Raw genomic sequence first — 24,145 nt, forward strand, 5'->3', positions numbered from 1 at the left:
AAAAGCGCTTAAATGGACAAAAAGAATTGCAAGGATGCTTTGTAACTAGAACTATTTAACTTAATACAACTGTTTCCTTCTTACACCTTGCTCTCTAAGTTAAAAGGGCTTGAGATTAAAAGGTTTTCATAGTTCATTTAAACTTGCTGAACTTAACCTTAATGGAGTTTCCAGTGACTCAAACAGCGCTTCATTGTAGTTCATTTAAACTTTCTCCAAAGGAAATTTGCTCACAAAATCTTTATCTCTTTATATACGCGCACACACACACACAAATAAAAACTTCTTGTACCAGGCCAGACAAAAAAGGAGAACCTGTGTTGTACGCTTTCATTTTTTATTCGTAGCATTAACTTCTTTAGAAAAACACTGCAATGATAAGAATGCAGTGTACGAGTCAATATATACTGTTTTAGGTACAATTAAATCTACCTATGAAAAATTGATGCGTCTTGGTTTAAAAAAAAAAACTATCAATGTGTGAATATTATCAAAGATAATAAAAGGTAATAAAATTCAAACAAACCCAAAGGAAGGCAGAAACAAGTTTAAAAAACAAAGATTAAAGGCAGGAAGGTTGCTCAGGGTTTACCTGAGCCCACGTAAAGCAGATTTAATGTTAAGTGCTTCATTAAGCCCAGGGAAAAATCAGGACCAAGCAATAGTTCCCACTTCAGTTCACGTACTTCCAGCAAAGTATCAATATCCCCATAAAAACAAAGTTGTTCAAGCATTATGAAGCATAAGTACCAACCAACCTATTATGAATGTGAACTTATGGAAGTGCTTTTCTAATGGTTAATTCAAAGCCTTCAAGTAAATTTCATTGCCACTGCTCCACAATTCGCTTAGCACTATGCTCTTCTAGTTTCATGATACAGATAATTTGATATAGAGAATGGTCAATTTTTACATTTGATGACAGCAAAACTTTGAGTTAGTCATACTAAATGACACAAAAATGATTTCACATACCAGTGGAGGTAGTTAATGGAATAGCTCCAGTGGTCTTCAATATGCCAGCAAAAAGTTGAGAATACCATACCAACATACAGCCAAGGCACCTTCATGCCAGAGATATCTGCATTGATGTGACAGAGGACAGACTGATCCAACACTGGCAGCACATTCAGGTTCCATCCACATATTGCATACTCCTGTCAATTATACAGAAAGAGGATTAACAGAAGTTATAAGCTTCACAAAATAAAGTTACATATAGTAACATCAGAACAGCAGATCTTAAAAACACCAAGGCCTTACAAGTGTACCCGTGCAGAAGCAAGCATCACTATAATGAAAAGAATTCTTTGGTTACAGATTCAGCAATATGTCGGCCACAAACACTATATAAAAAGGTCACATTACAGATAAAATCAGGCATCATAAGAAAGTTTCCTAACAGAAAACACTAATCAACCAAAGAGGTACACAAGATGAAATTCTGCAAAGTACCCCATTAACTATACATCTTATTCAAAAAATCCACTGCTCAAAAAGGCAAATTCTTTGCCAAGTAGTAAATAATGACGTGAAGGCCCTTATCATACCTACTGAAGCTTCTAACATAGTCGCAAAGTGGTACTTTCCTAAAGGTCAGATCCTAGTCATCTAACTTCCAAGAGCACAAACATTACAAGTTCTTCCCTGCGCAAGATTGTCTGAAAAAGCTGATGTGGGACACAAAGTTTCCTTTCAATCAGAATCCTATCAGACATCTGAGAATCCGTATATTTAGTCGGACACTGATAAAAAGAGTGACACCTCTCACAAAACTGCTCCTCTAGAATATCATTGCAAGATGGAGACAGTAGTGTGACAGCTCTGGGAAATGTACCATTAAAAACAGCAAAACTTACAAACTATGCCTTTCAACAAAAACTGATAGCTGAAGTGTCAATGACATCCAGGAGGCTAACAGAAAAACTGAATTAAAATAGAGTATAACTGTGAAATATCAGAGGGGCACAGAAAGTGTGAAGCAGAAGTGGTAAAAGCAGATGGTGATTGACAGCTGAAGGACCAAAACTTTGAGCACCAAGTTATATGGCAGAACAGCTCGAAACACAAGCATTTGGAGAGGGGATTCAAAGTAACACAAAAATCTACTTTAAAGATTCATAGGATTAGTTAGGGTGCCTGAAATCTTAGTTATGGAATAAGAATCTTCTTTTTATGACAGTTGATGTGATTGATTGATTTTCAGACGTACCTAAAGAGGAAGGATTGGATTTGTTTTGGGAAAGTCGGACATGTTACTTTTCTGTCCAACACTAAAATCAACTTAATAGTGGAGATGATGGCACAACTGTTGGAAAATAACTACTTTTTTTTTTTTTCAAAGAGGAATATTTTCAACAAATGAGAGTTGCTATGGGATCAGCATGTGCCCCATTGTATACTAACATGGTTTTATTAGCATGGGAAAACCAATTTGTGTTTAACAATTTTTCCAAAAACATATGTTTGTATTTAAGGTTTCTGGAGGACATTTTTGTTCTCAGGGAAGAAGGTGCTCAAAGTATTCCAGGTTTCATTTAATATATGAACAATTCTACCTTTCTGCATTTTACATACATACTCTTACCATGGAAAGAGTCAACTATTTGGATACCACCACTACGCATATGGCAAGTAGATTTAAATCCAATATATATTGTAAGCCAACTTTTTGCAACTCTTATTTACATTTTAATGGCCGTCATCCTCTAGCACATAAGATTAGTTTACTGTGAGGACAATGCATTAGGGTTGCCAGAATGACTTCACAAAAACATGATGTGTTGGACAAATTAAAGAAGCTAAATGACATGTTTTTAGCTAGAGGTTATTGGAATAGTTTAGAGGAATCCACATGTGGCTAAGTGTATAAGAAATGGGGGTCCAGATATGCACCCTGTTAGGTATTGGTTTAACTACCAATAACACAGAAAGACGAGGAAAATTTGAGAGAGCACTTACTATACAGTATAATAGTTGTGCTAAAGGTAAGTAATGCATTTTTTGATCAAGATAAAAAGACGTCTGATACAACTCCATGTGGATGTTGTAAACAATGCGCTTGTACTACAAAAAGAGTGTGTACGGTTTTATATTATATAACAAACTTGCAGGTGTTTTCTCAGAAGGAAAACTGTTCTGTATGCCTGGCTTTTTACGTCAGCAAAACAGAATGAGCTCTTAAAACCTGGATTTATGAGCATTTATATGATATTGGCTGTACAAACACACTTGCTGCTGCATAATCATCTAGTCGTAGGTTTGTGGAAGGCTAGAACAATTTGTTTAATGGGGGCAGTAAGGCTAGTATGCCTGGCAATATTTGAACTAGAGTAGCCACACAGTGAGCCTGAAATTTTGAAGATTCAGATGAACCACTTCGCAATACAGTTAAAAAGCCTATCACAGCAGATCGACAGAATTACTTCTCCTTACTCCAAAACAACCATAAAACCAATCCTCAAAAATTCTGGAAAGGCATCACTACCCTCCTAAAACCTGGCTCAGCAGAAAACCCAAGCCCAGACCCAAATGCACTAGATATAGATCTGGCTACCCAATTCAACTCTTTTTTCATAGACTATTTCCAAACTAACCTCATACTTCTCTAATAACACCTCACCCCCTACTTCTGCATCGCCCCCTCACCACCCCCTTCATCTCCAGTCTCTCAACTCCCACCATTCTCCCTAAAACCCATTCCTACTTCTACCATAAGAAAACTCCTGCAAAAGCTAAAACCATGCACCAATGCCCCCGATAACATTCCCTCATCCTTCCTCAGCATAGCTGCCGAAGCCATTGCCTTCCCCATCAGCATCCTAATCAATCGCTCTATCCAAGAAGGTCTTGCACCCAAACTCTGGAAAAGGGCTTTCATCATTCCCTTGCACAAAGGAGGCAATAATAACAATATTACTAACTTTCGTTCCATCGCCATCCTCTCTCCTATATCAAAACTCCTAGAGAAATGCATCCATCTTCAACTCCTTCCCTATCTCTTAGATAATAACTTACTAACTTCCACACAACACGGATTCAGAACCGGTCACAGCACCATGACTGCCCTCATTTCCTTCCTGGAAACTAAATAAAGCCAGAGATTCTGGCTCTACTGTATCTACCCTCTTTCTTGACCTCTCTAAGGCCTTCGATACTCTCTCACACAACCTTCTCCTAACTAAACTATCTAACCTAAACCTATCCCCTTCCTCTCTCAATTGGTTCACCAGCTATCTCTCAAACAGGCAAAAAGCTGTCAAGTGGAAAAAAGCCATCTCCTCTTTCCTTAACACACGCACTGATGTCCCCCAAGGTTCCATTTTGGGTCCTCTTCTCTTCAATATATTCATAAATGATTTCTTCCACTCAATTCCTCATGCTAAACTTATTAAATATGCAGATGATTCTACAATTATCTGTGCAGCCACATCCATTCCCGTTCTCTTAAAACGGACTCAAGACGCCTTCTCTACCACAGAACAGTGGATGAAGGACAATCATCTAGCACTCAATGCATCAAAAACCAAACTTATGGTATTTACCCCTTCAAAAACCAACACCATTGATAGAAAACTTTTCTCCATCACTAGCCAGAACACACCTCTTGAACTGTTATCTGAAACCAAACTACTAGGAGTCCAGATTGATGACCAGCTTAAATTCAATAGCCACCTACAACTAAACATTAAAAAACCCACCAAAAACTTGGCATGCTCTACCGACACAATCGATTCCTCACTATATCTACTAAGCTCACTCTCGCTACTACATTTCTCATCCCTTCCCTCCTTTATGGTGCCCCTCTCCTAACAAACCTACAATCATCTCTCAAAACAAAACTGTCCTCTTGTTATAATAAAATTGCCAAATTTGCCACTAGCCACAAATCATCTACCCATCACTGTGCATCTCCACAAACTTAACTGGCTACAGCTTCCCAACTATCTCTCCTATACTCAGCTCACTTTTGCTCACAAACTCATTTTTCATCCCTCCCTCTGTCCCTCCCTCAGCTCTACCTTTAAAATGCACCTGCCACAAAGACTCCTAAGACTAATAACCAAAACCTAATAGAGCTGTACAAACCCCTTCACTCTCCAAGACAAAACCTCCTGTCCTTTGCCCTGGCACGCCTATGGAACTCCATTCTTCCCTCCATCTGTATCACCACCAACCTCCCTGCTTTTAAAAAATCACTGCACTCACATCCTCATGGGAATGCTCCTGCTCCCACCCTTCATAGCCTATTCTCCACTTCCTACAGGCAACTATATCATATATTACCAGACACCAAATAATAAGCCAACTGTAATGACATCTTATAATTCTCTAATCCTACTATTCCACTCAAGAAACTATATATTTACTACAGCAATGCTTTTGTTTTTCTACAACATTTAACCTAAAAAGTTTTATTGCACCTGCTTAAATCTTGGTTTTCTACAAAATAAAACCTAAAAATTGCTTTGTAACTGCTTAATCTTTGTTTTGTCTTGAACCCACATATAACTGAAATTGTAAACTGCTGCAATCTTTTTGTTACCACTGTTTTGAAGCTTTGTCTTTAACCTACAAATGACTGAAATTGTAAACTGCTGTAATCTTTTTTGTAACCTTTGTTTTGGAGCTTTTCTCCCCAGGACTCAATTGAAAACGGGTTCTTATTGGCCCAATGGACTATCCTGGTAAACCAACTGCAAATAAATAATAAACCAGTCCCTCTGGATGGGAGAATAGGTCTGAAGCTGGGTCCAGCATCCAAAGTTTCTAAATTAAGTGAGGCCACAGAAAGAGAAACCGTATCTGCTGAGGCCAGAAAGGAGCAATGAGAATTATCCTGTTCTTCGACCTGCTGGCTTTCTTCAGAAAGCAAGAAATGAGAGGAATCGGGAAAGGCATAAAGTAGACTATGGGCCAATCATAAAGGAGAGCATCTCTTAGTGCCTCCCCCGGAGGAAGGATCAGGATAAAGTACCTGATGTACTTGTTCAGAGGGGATTCAAAGAGATCGAAGCAGAGCTGGCCCCACTGATGGAATATCCTGCCATGAAAGGGTTGACAGACTACTTGTGAGGCATCATGATACTCCTGCTCAATTTGTCCACAATCATGTTGGAGCTGCCGGGAATGTGTGTTGCAATTAGAAAATAGCTGGATGAAATTACCCATTGCCATACCAGAGTGCTTCTCGATAAAGAGGGTAAGATCTGGTTTCTTCTTGTTTGCTGATGTACCAAAACCACTCACATGCTGTTTGGATCACAATCGTTCCCAAGGGGAGAGTTTCTTGGAATACTTGCAGTCCTAGGAGCACTGCCCTCATCTCTAAAGTGATGGTGGGTGGCCGCAACAGATCCTAGACTCTGTAATAGTCTTGCCGTCACTGTTCTGTTGTGAATAATCTTGCTGACCTGTGACTTTATTCTTTGAAGTAATTCTTGGGGTAGACTCGTGACACAGGTGCTTGTGTCCAACACTGCTCCTATGAACTCTAAATGCTGCGTGAACTCTAGATGGGCTTTTTGTAGTTTACAGTGATCCCCAGTGAGAAGCAAGTTTTAAGAACATAGTTCCTTGCCTGCAGCAGTAGATGCCTGATGGTTGCTGTAATGAGACAGTTGTTTAGGTATGGAAACACACAGAATTCTTGCAGTCTGAAGTGGGCTGCTACCACTGCCATGTATTTGGTGAACACCATGGGGGCTGTGGTGAGACCAAACGACAGGGGTCTGAACTGATGACGACTGGCTCCATGCAGGAAGTGCAAAAATCTCCGGGAGAGTTTGTCTATTTTTATGTGACGATAAGCATCTTAATGATCTACTGAGCACATCCAATCATCTTTTCCCAAGAACAAAGTATAGACTGAACTGTGACCATCCAGAATTTGGTTTGTTAAACTGACTTGTTCAAGACACTGAGATCCAAAATCAGTCTCCAGTTTTTTTGGCACTAAACAGAATAGAGTAAACTCCGGATCCTATCTGGTCGGACTGCTTGGATGACTCTTGTCGAACAGTTTTTGAATTTCTATACCTGCTGCATCCCTGTGACTGGGTGGAACGTCTGAGATTCTCTGTTTGGATTCTTTTGAAAAAGGAATATTGCAACCTCTGGTTATAATCCTCTGCACCCAATTGTTCGTTATGTTTAGCCAAGAAGGTAGATGCAGGGATAGTCATCCCCCGACTGCCTCCATAGGACGGCAAAAGGGCCTCCATTCAGGAGTGCTGATAGGAGTTACCAGGGAACAAATCCCTGGAAACCTGATTTTGCGGGTCACCTCTGCCTCCAGCATGGCGTCTTCTACTGTAACTTCCCCCTCTACCCTGGAAGGAGTCATTACCATGTGAGCCCTGGAAAGGCCCTTGGAACATTTTTAAAAGTCCCAAGGGCCTTTCCATGGCACACATTTTAACTTCCCCTTCTGCCCTGGAGGAGTTTTTACCATGTGAGCCCTGGAAAGGCCCTTGGGACATTTTGAACCATAGCTTCCCCTCCTCTGGTTCCTGGTAGGGGCAGTTGAGGAGTGGAAAAGCATACTCCCATGGCAGAAAGGATCTTTCCATTCTTCTCACATCCGATAAGGGGTCTCTAACTTTGGGGCCAAAAAGAGAAGTTCTGTCAAAAGAAGCATTGACGAAAGACGACTTATATGGCTCCACAAACTCACATAAGCACATTCAGGTGTCTCATGGCTATGCCAGAACCTGCTGCCAGAGTCGTCCCTTCAGCTGTATGTACAGTAAGCCTCACGGACGAATTACATATTGAATCAAGGGTTGCCACTTGGGAAGCTACTTTCTCCTGAACCCCTTCAGCTATGGTTCCTGAGTTGTCTCATAGCTTTTTTTATCAGATCTCATTGAAGCCTGGTGAAATGTGTCATGAAGTTCAAGGACCTAAGCATGAAGGTCAATGAAGCATACATGTGCTTCATCGAATTTACCCATCATCACAGACTCTATTAGGAGGCTGGATAGTAGGACTTTCATAAGCAAGTTCCTTTTTAGTGGCTATCACAGTCACCATGGCATCTACTGGTACCCATTTAGCTCAATGTTGCTGATCCGCGGGAGATGACAAAATGTCATCTGATCTTTTGGGGACTGGCTCGATGGAATCAGGAATCTTACAAGCCTGCTGCGCAATCAACTTAATTAGATCAGCAGACAGAGAGATCCAAGAAGTAGATGGCCGGGCATGGAAAGACTCCAGGTATACCGACTCCTCTGAGGAAGGCTGTTGGGAAGTCCAGCCAACCCTCTGTTCAGGATCTCTAGAATGTCACTGAATGAGACATCTTCTGGGGGTGACTTTGGGAAGCCTTTCCTTTCATTAAAGTCAGTATCTTCTGTGCAAGACTCTTCAGGGGAGTCTAAGTGCTTCCTCTTGCACATTCTCTTCAGGTGTACCCTTCTTGGTGGGATAGGCCAGGGTGGTGTCTGAAAAGGATAGGACTGCTGTGGTTGACTCCTGAGGTTTCCATGTCTGCTGCCACAAGGTGGAGGTTGGAAGTAGCTCTGGGTGAGACAAAGGGCAGGGATGCTGTTTCAATAAGAGAGGTATTGACTGAGTCCGTACCAGACAAGACCCTCTCCATGACCTGAAAAGCAGCCCTCCCCCGTAGAGGGATGGGAGCCCGGAATAGACTCCATTGAAACCATGGTCCCATCCCACACTGAGGTACCCACTTCGAAGCCAGAGTTGAATTTGTGTCCGCTGAAGCCCCAGAAGAATGGACAGCTCAGACATCCATGTCAATCCATGCTCCCTGTAACCGACAACGAAGATCCGATCCAGAGAGGTTCTCCAGTTCCAAAAGAACTGAAGAGCTCAGGGTAGTCATCGTCGCTGGAGAAAAAGATCTCACTTCCACCAATACAGTAGACACTGGGACTGTTGCAACCAGGCACTCAGAAGGCTCAGTTGTAGTCAGAAGAGGAAGGAGAACCGGTTTCGAGACGAGTAAAGTTCCAGAGCCAGAAGTGCTAGGAATTGAACAAGTGGCTAATCCCCTTGCCACCAGGAGCTGGTCCCACCAGCCTCAAAACACTGGACTCTGTGAGGCTCTTGGTGGAACGTATTGAAGAAGACCGGAATCTGTCCAAAATTGGGGTTGGAGGTTGGTCTATAAAGGGATCTATTCTAGGAGAAAATTTTGTGTGGGGCAAATCTTTAAATGAAAACTCCTTCAGTTCTGACACCAGTGGAATGGAGGAGGGGGAAAATATCTGAAACAAGTTAGTAGTAGGTGCTAGAATTATTGGTGCAGAGATCGGCAACAACGGCACAGCCGAAACTGTGAGAAACAGGAAAGTCCCCCCATAACATCTTTATTACATTTACACAGTCAGTTAAGCATTATATACTCCCTCTTAAACCTCATTCTTGCTCTGCATATACTGTTCCCACAATTTCCATTTTTTTCCTATGTAGCTTGCGCCTTCCCTTTTCTAAAGATCCCAATTCCAGTTTTACCTCTGTTACTATACTCACTATTTCTAGTAAAGTTGGTCTAGACATTGATTTCCATTTTCTAGTAATTGCTTTTTTGGCAGCCACCATAATTAGACTCAGCAAGGCTTTACTATGTCTAGGCAATTCCGATTCTGTAGCATAACTCGAAAAATCATCTTAGTCAGTCCAATCTGCTCACCCAACATCTCCTACAGAGCACTTAGCAGGGAATCCCAAAAGCCTGCCAGCTCATCAGACTTCCAAAAAATATATTCCCAACTACCTCTTTCTTGCCGGTCACACCTCCAACATTTGCTATCCACCTGAGGAAAAATTCTTTTGGAGTCTACTTGGGGTATAAAAATACCTATGTAAACACCTCCAGGCAAAGATCCTAAATCTTCTAGATTTTGTAGCATATTTGGGAGATATACATATATCGCCCATTGTCTCTTTGTGAATTGCTTATCCAGTCTCTCTTCCCAATCCTAAGCTCCACTGATTGATTTGTTTAATTATCATGCAGTATTTTATATGCTTTACTAATTATTCCTTTAATGTCAGCTTCTGTTCTAAATTATATTAAAAACTCTACTAGTGCAGGCCTTTCATTTAAGAGCCCCCTATTTCTTTCTCTTTACCTATACTCTGACATCAATCCTTGATAGGGAAGGCAATCTCTAACCTGCAGTCCAAATACATTATTGGCCTCTTCCCATTCTACTAACTTTCCATTTCTAGTTATTTGCTCCCAATACCTTGGTTCCTTTGCCAGTTTTCTCCAATAAATTCCAGCCCCCTCTTGCTTATTATCTGTATCACTGATCACAGTCAACCCTATCGGCAAAATCTCTTTTCTCCATTCTCGTGCTGGTTTGGTTCTTAGAATACTCCCTTATTTTATGAATATATTCTGTATGATTTTGGTTGTTCTCCTTAAGAGTTTGCATCCAAAATCCCAATCTCTCCTTATTTCTTGAGCTTCCTCCCTGTGTCAGCATCATTCCTTTTCACTTTGAATTATAGTTTTCTGCTTGTGCTATGTAAAAAAGAAGCCGGCAAAGTCTTGGTCTTCCTAATAGGCAGTTCTGACAAGACTGTCAGGACCAAGCAGTTCCTCCTCTTAGATCCTTCATGTCTGGATGGGGAGGAAGAAGAAGGGTAGCTAACAACAGTCTTGGAAGTTACAGATATAGCCTCATCAAAGCTGGATTTTATAAGGCCTTTCAAGATGCTTATTTTTCCTCTATGAGGGCCTGGTGACTAAAGCCATGACAGGTGGCACAGTCTTCTTGAAGGTGCAACGGGCCCAAGCAGTAGACACACAAGGAGTGTCCGTCTGAGTTAGGCAATTTGCAATCATACTTCTGGCACCTCTTGAAAACAGAAGTATCTTTAGTCTTCTCAGCCATGTCAAATGGCACTCACACAAGCACAAGGACAGAGAGGAGAAAAGAAAAGCCTAAAAAGTTTTTTTTTTTTTTTTTTTTTTTTTTTTTTTAATAAGTACAGAAAGAAAATGTACCAATGATGGTACAAAAGATTTACCATAGCAGCAAATAGAGGGAAAGGGGATACCAACAATAGTACAGAAGATTACCGTAAAGGTAAGCAAAAAGGAGTGAGAACTACCAACAATGGAATGCAGGAGAAAAACACTACTCATGTTAAGGAAAGAGGAGCTGGGTAAGTGAATAAAGATTTAGGAAGCAAGTACTTAAACATTTTTGAAAAAAGGAAAATACAGTTATAAGAAAAGGCTAGCTCGAGAGATGACAGGAAAGGAACTCGTCAGGCACTTAAAGCGGCAAACAAGAACTGGGGTAATCTTGATAGGAGCATTCTGGGTACAGCTAAGCTTGAGAGTTTTTGGAAGGTGCACGCTGGAATAAACGGCAGAGTTCGTTCTGAGATACGGAAATGCACCCACAGTCAAGGATTAAGTGAAGAATGACAACATCAGATCAAGTGTTTTTCTAAGTAGGTAGGCTTAAAAAATACAACAAAATTATGACAGCGGTGAAAACTGCTAAGTTTCTAACATCTTCAAAGGTATTCCTTTTTTTATTGCAAATGTTCAGTGGGAGTCAAGATGCCCAGAGCTGAAGGTAACTGTACATTCTGTTTCGAGTTAAATTTACAAAAATTCACTGCAGAATACTTTTACAAAGAGACAGGCTGCCTGCAGTGCAAGCAATTAATACTGAGAGGTTTGAGCATTCACTGCTGAGGGAAATGCAAAATTTGAACAGTACAATGGCAATTAGTTAAGTGAAAACTCAAGTTTGAAATTATGGTACCACAAATATTCTGGATAAGAAAAAAAACATCATCCCTATCAATCTTAATACTTTACTTGCACTTAAAGGAAAACTCAAGCTTAGAACTCAAAAACATTGTTTTTTTTTATTGTATCTTTCTTTTCTGAGCTATTTTAATGTTTCAAAATCACTCCAAGTGCTTCTTTTAAAATTTTAATGTTTCCCCTCAAAATGGTGGATGACGGGGTTTGCCTTGGTAATATGATCTTCTTTTCTTACTTTCATTCCTTCTTCCCAGAATAAATGTCATGTCCTCTTTATACGAGTCATGCTAGACATATGGATGTGGTGTCGTTTTCACATGCCATTAAGACAGAATGGCAGGACTGTGAAGCACCGTCATCTAACACACCTTCTGTAACGGAGCTAATTCTACTTCCCCGACTGAGCCTTATTTATGTGCCTGTCAGAGCTTGTTGTATGTTATAAATAACTGTTAGCTACTTCCAGCAAAAGAAAGTAGGTAAATAGCAGGACTTTGTAAAGGGATTCTTTTGCAGTTCTAAAAGATCTGAAAGACCTCACGGTCGGAAATAGTCCCTGCTGTATCATGTACAAGTAACAAGTAGCAGGAATCTAAAGTCTGTCTGCTACTTTTCAGTGCTTTCAATGGGAAGTATTTCTCTTTCACGAATGATACAGAATTAAAATGTGCTTTATTAGTTGCTTAATTATTTCTGTCATTGTCACCCCCTTTTTTCTATTCAGCATTTATTTATACTTTGGTAAACAGAAAAGTGAACTGGCCCCAAGACTTCCAGCCATGACTTGGGCTGCTTTAGTAAAGATAATAACAAGTAATAAATTAATTTATTAATACAGAGAGAAAAAAAATACTGACAAACACACTGAAAGATTGCATGTGCAACACAGCCAATGTGTGATAGTGATATATGTATATATGTCACAATAAAGGTGGGAAAAGTTTTGAAATGATTTATTGTGGTCTCATTTTTATATCACAAAAACATGGCATTTTAACAGGGTGTGTAAACTTTTTATATCCACTGTATATATACACATACACACACACACATATATATATATATATATATATATATATATATATATATATATATATATATATATATACACACACACACAAACACACACAAAGTTTGTGTGCGCAGACTGTATGCTTCTGTGTGAACTTCATGGCCTTTAAATAAAAACACATCAAAAATGGAAATTTTGTGCAACTGTGTGGGTCTACACAAATGCACACAGATATGTGTATGTGTGTGCACACATTTAAACACAGCTGGGTATTTCTGATTTTCTTTTCTTAATGTTTTTAATGTAAGGGCACATAGTAAATATATGTTGAAGTAAATTCAGCTGCATGTTAAGGCTGCCATCAATATCTACTAGTGTAATAACTGACTCAAAGCCAGTGGGAATCTCTTACCATGGATCTGTGTGTACCAGATATGCATGCCCCTCTGGAAGGAGGTCACAACAAAAAGCATAAAAAAATACTTTTTATGAACAGTATCAGTGCACCTAGTTGATACGGTTGCCACTTCTTTCTTTCTGCATTTGGGGGGGGGGGGGGGGCTTAAAATGATAAATGTGTTGACACTTTATAAAAAAAATATGTTCAGACTTCTCTAAATGTCACAGAAATCTATGATACTACATTTAAGTTATCTTAACACATAAATTATAAATAACGAACATTTAAAGCTTAGCATTTCAATACTGTGTTGCTGCTTATGTAAATTTGTCAGAGGAGGTGACAACTGCATTTAAACTCCTGACTGATCTAATTGCTTTGTTTTGCTATGAAAGGCGAGTGTTCTCCTCCTCTGCAATAAAAACAGCGGAAACAGTTCCACAGCTTTTTGTCTTTTTTATAGCAGATCCTGTTCCTGACATTAGCAGGATTAACTGCCCAAGATTGACAGCAGTACTGACAGGGTAAACTACAGACTGATCCGTGTCTGTGGTACATCATACAGGTGGAGACGAATTCCTCTGCAAAGTTTGTAAGTTGTTAATCTTAAAAAAATGTAGGTGGGATATCCCTTCCTTTGATTCCAAGGCAAGGAAATGAAAGTTTTAAAAAGTACAAGCAGGTTTCTGGTACCTACGCAATACTGGAACCATACTGTAGGGAGAGAAGAAACTTAAGGATCGAGTTAAATGGTATGAGAGGGCAGAGTTTTCCTTCAATAGAACAGTGTACAATTTATTTTTATTTAAAGATAGCCAGTATACATTTTCTTAGGAGTAAAAGTTATTCTTTTCTTAAAGCAAATATCTGGAAGTGGAAAAAGAAAAGAATACATAACAGTATAAGTGGGAACACAAGGTAGTAGCATTTGCCTTAGCATGAGTAATTTAGGTAATGCCAGTGGGTGCAGTGGTCGATTTTGGGAAATTGTTCCTATCTGGAGGGGTAAACAATTTTTTGAAGCTCTAGACAGCTGTGTGTTTCTAAGTTAACAGGGGATGGGGTGCTCTAAAAATGGATATAGTTTTTTTGTTTGACAATTTTCATTAAATCAAAGTCTTGAAAATGTGATACAAGTACAAATGAAGATGAAAAGAAACTGTACAAAAGATCAGCCTGGCAAACTGTGTCCATGTAACACAAAAGTTGGAAATACGCATTCAAAAAACTGTCATGTATAACAGGGATGAGCAATAGCTTTGTACCACAATATCTACACTTTCCATATCGTCTTTGTGCATAAACTGCCTTAATGGTATAAGCAAAAAGGAAAAAAAATATATACTATTAAATGGAGAGTCCTGGGACTTCCAAGACTGCTGTGCATGGAGTAGCAGCTTAAATTCAGCTCTCCCAGTGTGAAGAGAGAAACTCAGGAAAAAGAGCCAGTGACTTTGTCTTTCTGTGTACATTTCAGTCATTGACTGGAAGTGCACAGCCTGGATGCCAGCAAAGAAATTTAAAGAATCAGAAAAAACAAAAAAATCAACCACAAAAGGTAAACACTGACTAGGAAGAATCTTGCAGCTGTCCAGCAAAAAGAGGTTCAAGCTCCAGCTTTAGTGCAAGACATGACTTCAAGTAATCCAGAAGAACAAAATAAGCCAAATATGTACAGATCTGATTAAAACAAGCAAAACAGTGAAGGAGAAGCTTTAAATGGCAATTCAAAAGAGCTAATAGAAAGAAAAGTTGTGTAAAACCTTACCATAACCTTACCATAACCATAGATGTCCTTCTCTTCCATGTTGCAGTATTCATCACATATGAGTTGTCTCCTCTTGCTACTCTAACGTCCGGCCAGTATATGTTTTCAGTCACTGCACAGTACATGGGACATCTGACATGGCTAGCACAACTTGGGCCATAAAATTGACATCTGCACACCTCAGCCCTCAGAATTGTAATCTACAGTCAGAACCAGTCCTAGCAAAGGTAATGTCAGTCCTGTGCCATCCAGAAAGGGAAATGCTGCATAACAGGAGGGGTAGGTGGGTGGGAAGGAATACTGCAACATGGAAGAGAAGGATATAGTACAGTTGTGTACACTTACCAGAAATGTAGATGTTTGAGTGTATTCACTGATGCAGTCATCACACTTGGGTTATCTGCCTGCAGGTAACCCTCAGTCGGCCCGAATACCACAGTCTTGGGATTTCTGCTTTGGTTGCCGTCAGGTCGTCAGGTGTATAAAATATACAGCAGACACCATTACATCAGTTTTTCTTGCCCCAGATGTCAGGAGCCCCCAAAATAGGAAGCTATTACTTGGTGTGGAACACCTCCAGTAAAAAGTAAATACCCTTGCCATAAAAGATGTCCATAAATAGGATAGGTAGAAAGGATGTAGAAAACCAGGGGGGATGGAGGGAGGGAAACCAGGTCTGCAACAATGAATACACTCGAACATCTACATTTATGTTAAGTGTACACAACTGTACTTTGTTCTTCGTGTTTCACTGTTGCAGTCATAACACGTGGGTTGATTCCCAAAGCTGAGAAAGGGTGGAGGCAGTCAAGAGGTGTTAGGGCTGGCTAGCAGGCCTTGGAAGACTGCTGTAGCAAATCCAGTTCTGGATTTAGAAAAAATAGGCAAGTGGTAATGCTTGCTGAAGGTGTGTACAGAACTCCAGGTTGCAGCTTCCAGGATGTCCCTGGTAGGGACTCCCCTGAGAAATGCTGTAGAGGTTGAAGTAGCTCTAGTGGAATGAGTTCTGATCTCCAGAGGGGTAGGTTTTCCATGGTGCTTGTAGCAGAAATGGATGCAGTGTGCTATCCATTTGGAAATGGTTTGCTTTGAAATGGCCTTGCCCTCTGCCCCTGTAGCAAAGCTGACTAGCACCTGGTCAGATTTTCTGAAAGGCTTAGTCCTGTGTCAAGGTAGAACCTGAGCTGTCTGTGCATGTCCATAGAGTGCAAGATCCTTTCCCCTTTATTCTGAGGATTAGGGAAAAGGGTTGGCAAATGGATGGATTGGTTTAGAGTCACACTGGATACCACTTTGGGCATAAAGGATGGGTTAGTCCTGATGGAAACCCTGTCAGCATGGAAAATAATGAAGGGCTCCACCGCCATTAGTGCCTGTAACTCAGACACTCTTCTTGCTGAAGGAATAGCTAGAAGTAAGGCTGTTTTCCAAGAGAGGAATTTTAACTGCTGACGCAGCAGGTTCAAAGAAGGGGGGGGGGTGTGAGCTTCTCCAATACAAAGTTAAGATCCCAGGTTGGGGTGGGAGCTCTCCTAGGGGACCTTAAATTATTAGCTCCTCTCAGGAACTGTTTGATGACAGGGTGAGAAAAGAGAGGAGGCTCAGTTTTATAACGAGCTGAGATGGCAGAGGCATGACTCTTAAGGGATGAGAAGGACAGGCCTCTGTGGAGCAGCTCTGCTAGGTAATCAAGAACTTGAGGTAAGCTGGGCACAGCTGTGTCCTTTCCTTGAGACTGACTCCAAGAAAAGTATTTTTTCCACTTTTCAGCATAGGATTTCCTAGTACTAGGCCTTCTGGCCTCAAGGATGACGCCCAGCACCTGTTTGCTGAGGGATGCTGGTGGTGCATTTAGGGAATAAGCCAGGCTGCAAGGTTTAGGGTTTGCAGCCGTGGATGCAAAATCTGTCCCTCCTGCTATGACAGCAGGGAAGGTGTGTGATGTAGGTGCCAGGGTGGCACTGCTGTCAGACTGCATAGGAGAGGGTACTAGTGCTGGCTTGGCCAGTCTGGTGCAATAAGGATTGCCCTTGGCCTGCCCTGTTTGATCTCGAGTAGTACTCGAGAGGAGGGGCAGAGGAAGAAAGGCATAAATTGAGAGGTTTTCCCATGTAAAGGATAGGGCCATCCACCTTCCAGGCTCTGCTATGAGGGTTCCTGGTGCAATCTTTGCTCAATTGGTGGTTTTGGGGGGAGGCAAAAAGTCCACCTCCGGGTTACAAGTTTGAATGAGTCGGGGTCCAGTTTCCACTCATGAGGGTCCAGTAGATTTCTGCTTAAGTCGTCTGCCAGTGAATTTTTCTTGCCTGGCAGGAAATGAACTTGTAGATGCACTTGGATGCGCAAGGCTGTGTTCCACAGAGTCATGGCTAACCTGCAGAGTGGGTAAGAATGAGTTCCGCCCTGCTTGTTTATGTACCACGTAACTGTGGTGTTGTCTGTCTTTATCAGGAGCTGTCCTGGAAGGATAAGGTATTTGAAGACTGTCAAAGCATTCTGTACAGCTAGCATCTCTTTTTGACTGATATGCAGGGGAATTTGTTCTACGCTCCATTTGCCTTGAATGCATTTGCCTGCCATGTGAGCCCCCCATGCATAGTCTGATGCGTCTGTTGTCAGGATTTGGGCGGCGAGGGGTTGAGTGAAAGGAACTTGTGGTTGCATGCTTCTGCCCACCAAAGGAACTCTGTCCTTAGACAAGGTATGATAGGAATCACTGTTTCCAGGTCCTGAGAATGTTGACACCAGAGACTTTTTCAAGTACCATTGAAGTTTCCTCATATGCAGTCTTGTATATGGAATTAACAGAATGCATGAGGCCATGAACCCTAGGGCTTGCAGTATTTTCCTTGCAGATAGCTGGGTTTCGTTGGCCATTAGTATGAAATAGTTTGTCAAATGGACCTGCTTTTCTGGAGTGAGGAATGCCATCTAGGAAGTTATGTTCAAGCTTGCTCCCAGGAATACAATTTGTTGGCTGGGCAACAGTTGTGATTTATTTTTGTTGATGGTGTATCCCAGTGAAGTTAGAAGTCCTTTTACAAATGCCAGGTGCTGAAGTAGCAATTCCTGACTGTCCGCCTGAATCAGGCAATTGTCCGAGTATGGGTAGATTTGAGTATTTCTCTGCCTGCAGTATGCAATGGCTGGAGCTAGGCATTTTGTGAATACTCTTGGCGCAGTAGATAAGCCAAAGGGAATTGCAGAGAACTGACAGTGCATAGACCCTGCCCTGAAACGTAGATACTTCCCGCAAGACTCCCTTATGGGGATGTGCAGATAAGCTTCTTTTAAGTCTAGGGTGACTAACCAGGCATCCTTGGCTGGCATAGGAAGAAGCTGTTGCAGTGCAAGTATTTTGAATTTTGGGACCACCAGAAAGGTGTTGAGAATAGATAGATCCAGGATATGGTGCCAAGAGCCCTCTTTTCTGGGCACCAGGAACAGTCTGGAGTAGAAACCCTGTCCCCTTTGTTCGACTGGAACAGGCTGAATAGCCCTGACATGCAAAAGGGAAGGTATTTGCTATTGAGCCTCTGCCCACTGGTTTGGAGGAAGGTCTGGCAACCCGTCTGGAGTTGGTAGTGAGTGAAAGTAAAATCTGTACCCCTGGGACACAATGTTTAGAAACCATCGGTCCTGAGTAATGGACATTCAGTTTTTTGCATGAAGGGCGAGTTTTCCTCCTAGGGCGCAAATACTTGGGCATGGCTGGGAAGGATAATTGTAAGGTCACTGTGAACTTTTTTCCACACAGGGGTGGCTTAACACTCACTGGTTTTGAGGTGGAAACACTCCATTGTTTAGATCGTTGCATACCCTGAGACTGCAGTCTTGGTGGCCTGTTTCCCCTGGGTTTGGACTGAGAAGGCCTGAGAGGGACTAGAAAGGACCAGTTTTTTGAAGGCCAGTGCCTACTGAATCTAGGTGGTTGCACCTGTAAGAAATCTTTGACTGTTTGCATAAATTTAGCTTTTTCTTCCATCTTTTTAAGAACTTCTGCTTTTGTGCCAAACAAATACTCCTGATTTAATGGAGCATCTAGTAATTTTGTTTGACATGATCAGGCAAGACTTGTTCCTTTAGCCAAGAATACAATCTCAATACAGACCCAGTGACAGCAGTCCTGCAAGGTGCATCTAAGGCATCAAACCCACACTGCAAAGTATGTTTACTAACTTGGTTTGCAGAATGTATTAACTCTTGTAAATCTTTATTTTCTGCACACTCTGGAAGTAACACCATTTTTTGTTTAATTAGTTCCATAATATGTTGCTGGCAGTTCAACATGTGAAGCTGGCAATTCAAAACCCTGATGGCAAGAGTTGCAGAGGTATACACCTTCTTATCCCATCTGTCTAAAGCTCTAGAATCCCTGTCTGAAGGGACAGCGTTTTTTGGCTGTAGTAGCCTTAATGCCTTTAAGTTCCTGGGAAATGGTCTCTGGATCCGCAGTAGGATTCTTACAGAGAAATTTGAGAGTGTCCGGTACTCTGTACTACCAGTCAGGTTTTCTAGGAGCTGGTGGTAAGGTGTCAGCAGTAAGACTGGACTCCAAGAAGACATCATCTACAATATCCAAAACAGGGAGTATAGCTGGAGACATGTGCTGAGGCAAATCTAAAAATGAAACAAAATGAAATAAACAGTACACACTTCTGCCAAAGGTGGCTCACAAACAACAAAAATCCACGCTTAAAAACAAGATGTGAGCACACCAACAAAGATGAGAAAAAGCCAAAAAAGGTCCTAAAACACTTCTTTATTACAAAAGGATGAGCGCTTTTGTGGGGTTACCACTTCATCAGATCCATATAAAAAACAACTCCAAGTAAAACACTTATGCAAGTTAAAATCACATGCAATTAAAAATCAAGTTCACCTTCTACTAATTAAAGCTGGCCTTAAAGGAATACTAGCATTAAGCCCTGGAAGTGTACGTGCTTGCAGCGCTATAATCCATTTCACTTCCAAATTCTCCAAGTAATTATTCACATTACCTCTTCTCATACCAGGTTTAACCAGTTGTAAAACTCTAAAATGGAAAACATTATGCCCTGTTTTAGCCATATGTACTGCCAGTGCATTTGTAAAGTCCTTACAAATGCACTGGCAGCACATATGGCTAAAACAGGGCATAATGTTTTCCATTTTAGAGTATTCCTTTAAGGCCAGCTTTAAATCAGTAGTTAAGCAAGTAATTAATTACTTATTTTATGAAAGCACAAATAAGTAACTCAACTGGCATTCCACAGTAGAAGTTAATTGAAAAGGTGCATTGTCTGTATGCTCCAAACCTGGCCATGAGAAATTAGCCAAGACCACTAATAGTAAAAATGCAATCCTACCTGCAAAAAGAATTGAATCTTAGACAAAACTGTGGCAGAAGGACAAAGTATTAAAAAGTTGAAGACAGCAGAGTTTTTGTGTAAAATGATTATTCACTCTTCACCAGGCGGAGGAGTAAATTTATTCTAGCTATCAGGGAATGTCAAGAGGCAGGTGAGACATTCAAGCTGTTATATCCATCCTATCCTTCAGAATATTTTTCCTGGGGTTTCAAAGTCATTTTCTTTACGCAGGACATCCTAAGCAGGAGATACACAAGTTTCTCCAACATGAGAGCTATCAAAAAGAGGAGGGTTCTGCATCTTATTCTTCTGATGATAAAGCTCACAGAGACACTATGCCAATGAAACATTTTCTAATGTTCCAAAGGAAAATCCTTGAGAGATGTAGTAAAGCACAGGAGTGGACTAGAAGAGCCAGGAGTACACTGGAATTGAACCAGAGACTAGAGCTGGGAGATGGAGATCATTAAGAAGAAAACTAGCAACTCTGAAATTAATGAAAACATGAAGAATTACAAAGCATCAATCACATTTGTGAAATATGGCTGAACAAGAAAACCTGGAATATTGGACTTTTTTGACTTTGTTAAACTTCTAGGGGGGCTCCAAAGCATATACTCTACTTCATATCATTGATGTTTGGAAGAACATTAAGGAGAAGACAAAGGAAATGGGTAACTAAGTAGAACAATTTTTGTTCATATTACTATTTTTTTTTTTTTTTTTACAAAACATAACATTTACTGCATGTTTTACAGTAAAGTATTTTCAGTTATTTTAAGTGTGCCTGTTATAGGTATGCTAAAGTAAACCGCTGCCCTTGCTTTTCCTTCTTTAGGCACTGCAATGTAAAAGGAAAAGAAAGCCTGAACAAAAGCATGATTAAGATAACAGGCTGTAATCTTGGGTTGTTGAGGGGAGGGACAGGTTGTAAAAGTATACAGATGACATAGGTGAAATTGATATGCTTTTTCTTACTTTTGCATGGGGGAATAACCGATTAAGTCCCTTGGCTTCATATAACATGTTTTAAGTGGAAGTAAATAAAAAACACTGAATATAGGGGACACATTCTCCTTTAGCAAATAAATGTTCATAGTGCTACAAAAGTTTGTAGCCAATGCAAATGTGCATCTGGTTCTCACGTTTCTATGGAAAATGTTAAGTGGACAATAAAAACAGAACACATTTTTTCAATAGCTGAAAGATGTTTTCTGAAAGCATCCAAGTTGTTTCTAACATCTAGGAGAGGAATAAAAATAAAAAAACAGACCGCACTTAAGTAGAAGCACAGGCTATACCATGTGTCTTACTATGGATAACTTTAATTATATGTCAATTGAAACCTTGACTGTAGCTATCAATCTGGGACACTCAATTCTATTAGGAGGTTAAACGTCATTATTTCAAGATCTACATAGTTTTGTGCATTTTCATTATGTTAATAGGTTAGGGGGGCGTTTTTTTTTTTTTGAGGGTTTTCATGAAAAGAAAATGTCTTGTAAGATGTGACAGGTTCAAATGGATATGACAATAAACTGTATAAAAAATCAACCTGCCAAAAAGTATATGCATGTAACAAAAGCTGAAACTAGACATTTAAAAAAAAGCTGTTCTACGTACAGGTGGCAATAATACCTTATTATCATAATGGCAGCACTTTCCATATTATCTTTGAACGCGAACAGTCTCATGGGTATATACAAAAAAGAGAATAGTGAACTGTATTAAGAAATGCACATTGCAACAAGGTATAATACAGGAGACGTATTTGGAAAGAAATGACCATGTGAATTTGATACAGAAAGGATTTCAGGTTTGTCATTCAGCAGAATATGGGACAAAGGAAAAGGGAAGCACTTATACTAATTGCTACTGGAGCTCTAACAATGATAGAACGGGGGAAAAATATAATAATGGTAGAATTGTATCAGTAATGGGCTACTGGCAAGGCAGCAGGATTGCTCTGGCATGTACTTGCATTCCACCTAATAAAACTGCTACACTGGAGCTTAAGAAAATTCTGGGAGAAATAAACCAGCTTTCAGAAAGGAATACTACTTCTAGGTGAGGACTGGAATTTGATTTGCAACAGCCAGGATGCAAATGGGAGCCTAGAAGGGAAACTAACAAAAGAGGATAGATTTTTGAAGGTACAAAAAAGCACAGTTGTGTACACTTACCATAAATGTAGATGTTCGAGTGCATTCACTGTTGCAGTCATTACATTTGGGTAATCTGCTGGCAGGTTGCCCTCAGTTGGTCTGAATTCCAAAGTCTTGGGTCCTGCATCGGTTGCTGTCTTTTCTTCCATGTCGTCGATGCCATTTTCTTTAGTTTTTCTTGCCCCCGATGTCAGGTGCCCCCAAAAAGGTAGCAATATTATAGTTTATATATATATATATATATATATATATATATATATATATATGTATATACATTGCATCAATATAAAGTTTACCTTTATCTACAAGCAAATACACCACGTAAGAGAAGGAAAGATAAACTGTAGAATCCCAATAAACTGATGGAGAAACAAGCCCAAAGAAACTAAAACCAAAACCGAAGCTTGTTAGGGAAATCCAAACGAAGGTCAGAAACTCGAACAAAATGCTTGGTTCAATACAAGCTGTGTTTATTCAATACAAGCAATATTAACGCCACAAGTCGTATACGTTTTTGACCTTGATAGCCAAAGTCTTCATCAGAAATACATAAAAGCAACCAATTGGACCTTCTTATACAAATTCAAAATCTTAATTGTCCAATAAAAAACGTTATAAAAACTTTGTAAAATATGATGTATTAATTAAAAACTATTGTGTTTTACATATATAACAAAAAGCCACATTAGAACAGTTGTAATTCATTACCTATGTACTGGAATGTAATAGGTGTATTTGACAGAGTTCATAAAATGTATATTAAAATTGTATATATAAATAAATGTACTAAATAAATGTATTGAATAAAAAAACTTCAGCAATACAACTAATGAATTACTGGACAGTAATTCATTAACTGTATTGCTGAAGTTTTTATTCAATACATTTAGTACATTTATTTATATATACAATTTTAATATACATTTCATAAACTGTAGAATGACAGGGGGATGGTGGGTGGGTAACCTGGACTGCAACAGTGAATACACTCGAACATCTACATTTATGGTAAGTGTACACAACTGTACTATGTTCTTCGGGTTTCACTGTTGCAGTCATTACATTTGGGTAGAATCCCAAAGCTATGGTTGGGAGGCTGGAGCTAAACAGCATTAGGTGAGGCTATAAGGCCCTGCAGCACTGCAGTGGCAAAGCCTGCCCTGGACTTAGAGAGGCAAATGGTAATGCTTTGTAAAGGTGTAAAAAGAAATCCAAGTAGCAGCCTCTAGAATGTCCTTGGTTGGTACTCCTCTGAGAAAGGCTGCTGAAGTAGATGCAGCCCTGGTGGAGTGATACCTAATGCCCTTATCCACTTTGAAACTGTCTGCTTTGAAAAAGCCTTTCCTTCTGATTCTGCAGCATATGGCACTAGTAATTGCTCAGTTTTTCTTAAATCTTTAGTCCTGCTCAAGTAGAATCTTAGTTGTCTGTGCATGTCCAAGGAATGCAGAATTCTCTCCCCTTTGTTCTGCGGATTTGGATAAAAAGTTGGCAGATGAATTGTTTGGTTAAGAGCCACACTGGAAACGACCTTAGGCATAAAAGTAGGATTTGTCCTCAGACTGAGTAAAATATGATAAAAGGCTCTACAGCCATGAGGGCCTGTAGCTCTGAAACTCTTCTTGCTGAAGTAATTGCTAGCAGCCGAGCTGTCTTCGATAAGAACTTTATATCAGCGGTAG

General features: G+C 40.2%; 1 protein-coding gene across 2 annotated transcripts in view; it reads right to left on the reverse strand.

Annotated features, from left to right (window-relative positions):
- KDM5C (lysine demethylase 5C) overlaps window positions 1-24,145 on the reverse strand; it is a gene marked incomplete at its 5' end in the record, with an annotated part of 2,556,543 nt that overhangs the window by 1,540,056 nt on the left and 992,342 nt on the right. For both annotated transcript variants that reach the window (XM_044060510.1, XM_044060501.1), the window contains 1 exon segment: window positions 976-1,157. In XM_044060510.1, coding sequence (XP_043916445.1) covers window positions 976-1,157 — 182 coding nt within the window.

This window comes from Protopterus annectens, chromosome 1.part0, assembly GCF_019279795.1.
Source record: "Protopterus annectens isolate FY-2018-M chromosome 1.part0, PAN1.0, whole genome shotgun sequence".
NCBI lineage: Eukaryota > Metazoa > Chordata > Ceratodontiformes > Protopteridae > Protopterus > Protopterus annectens.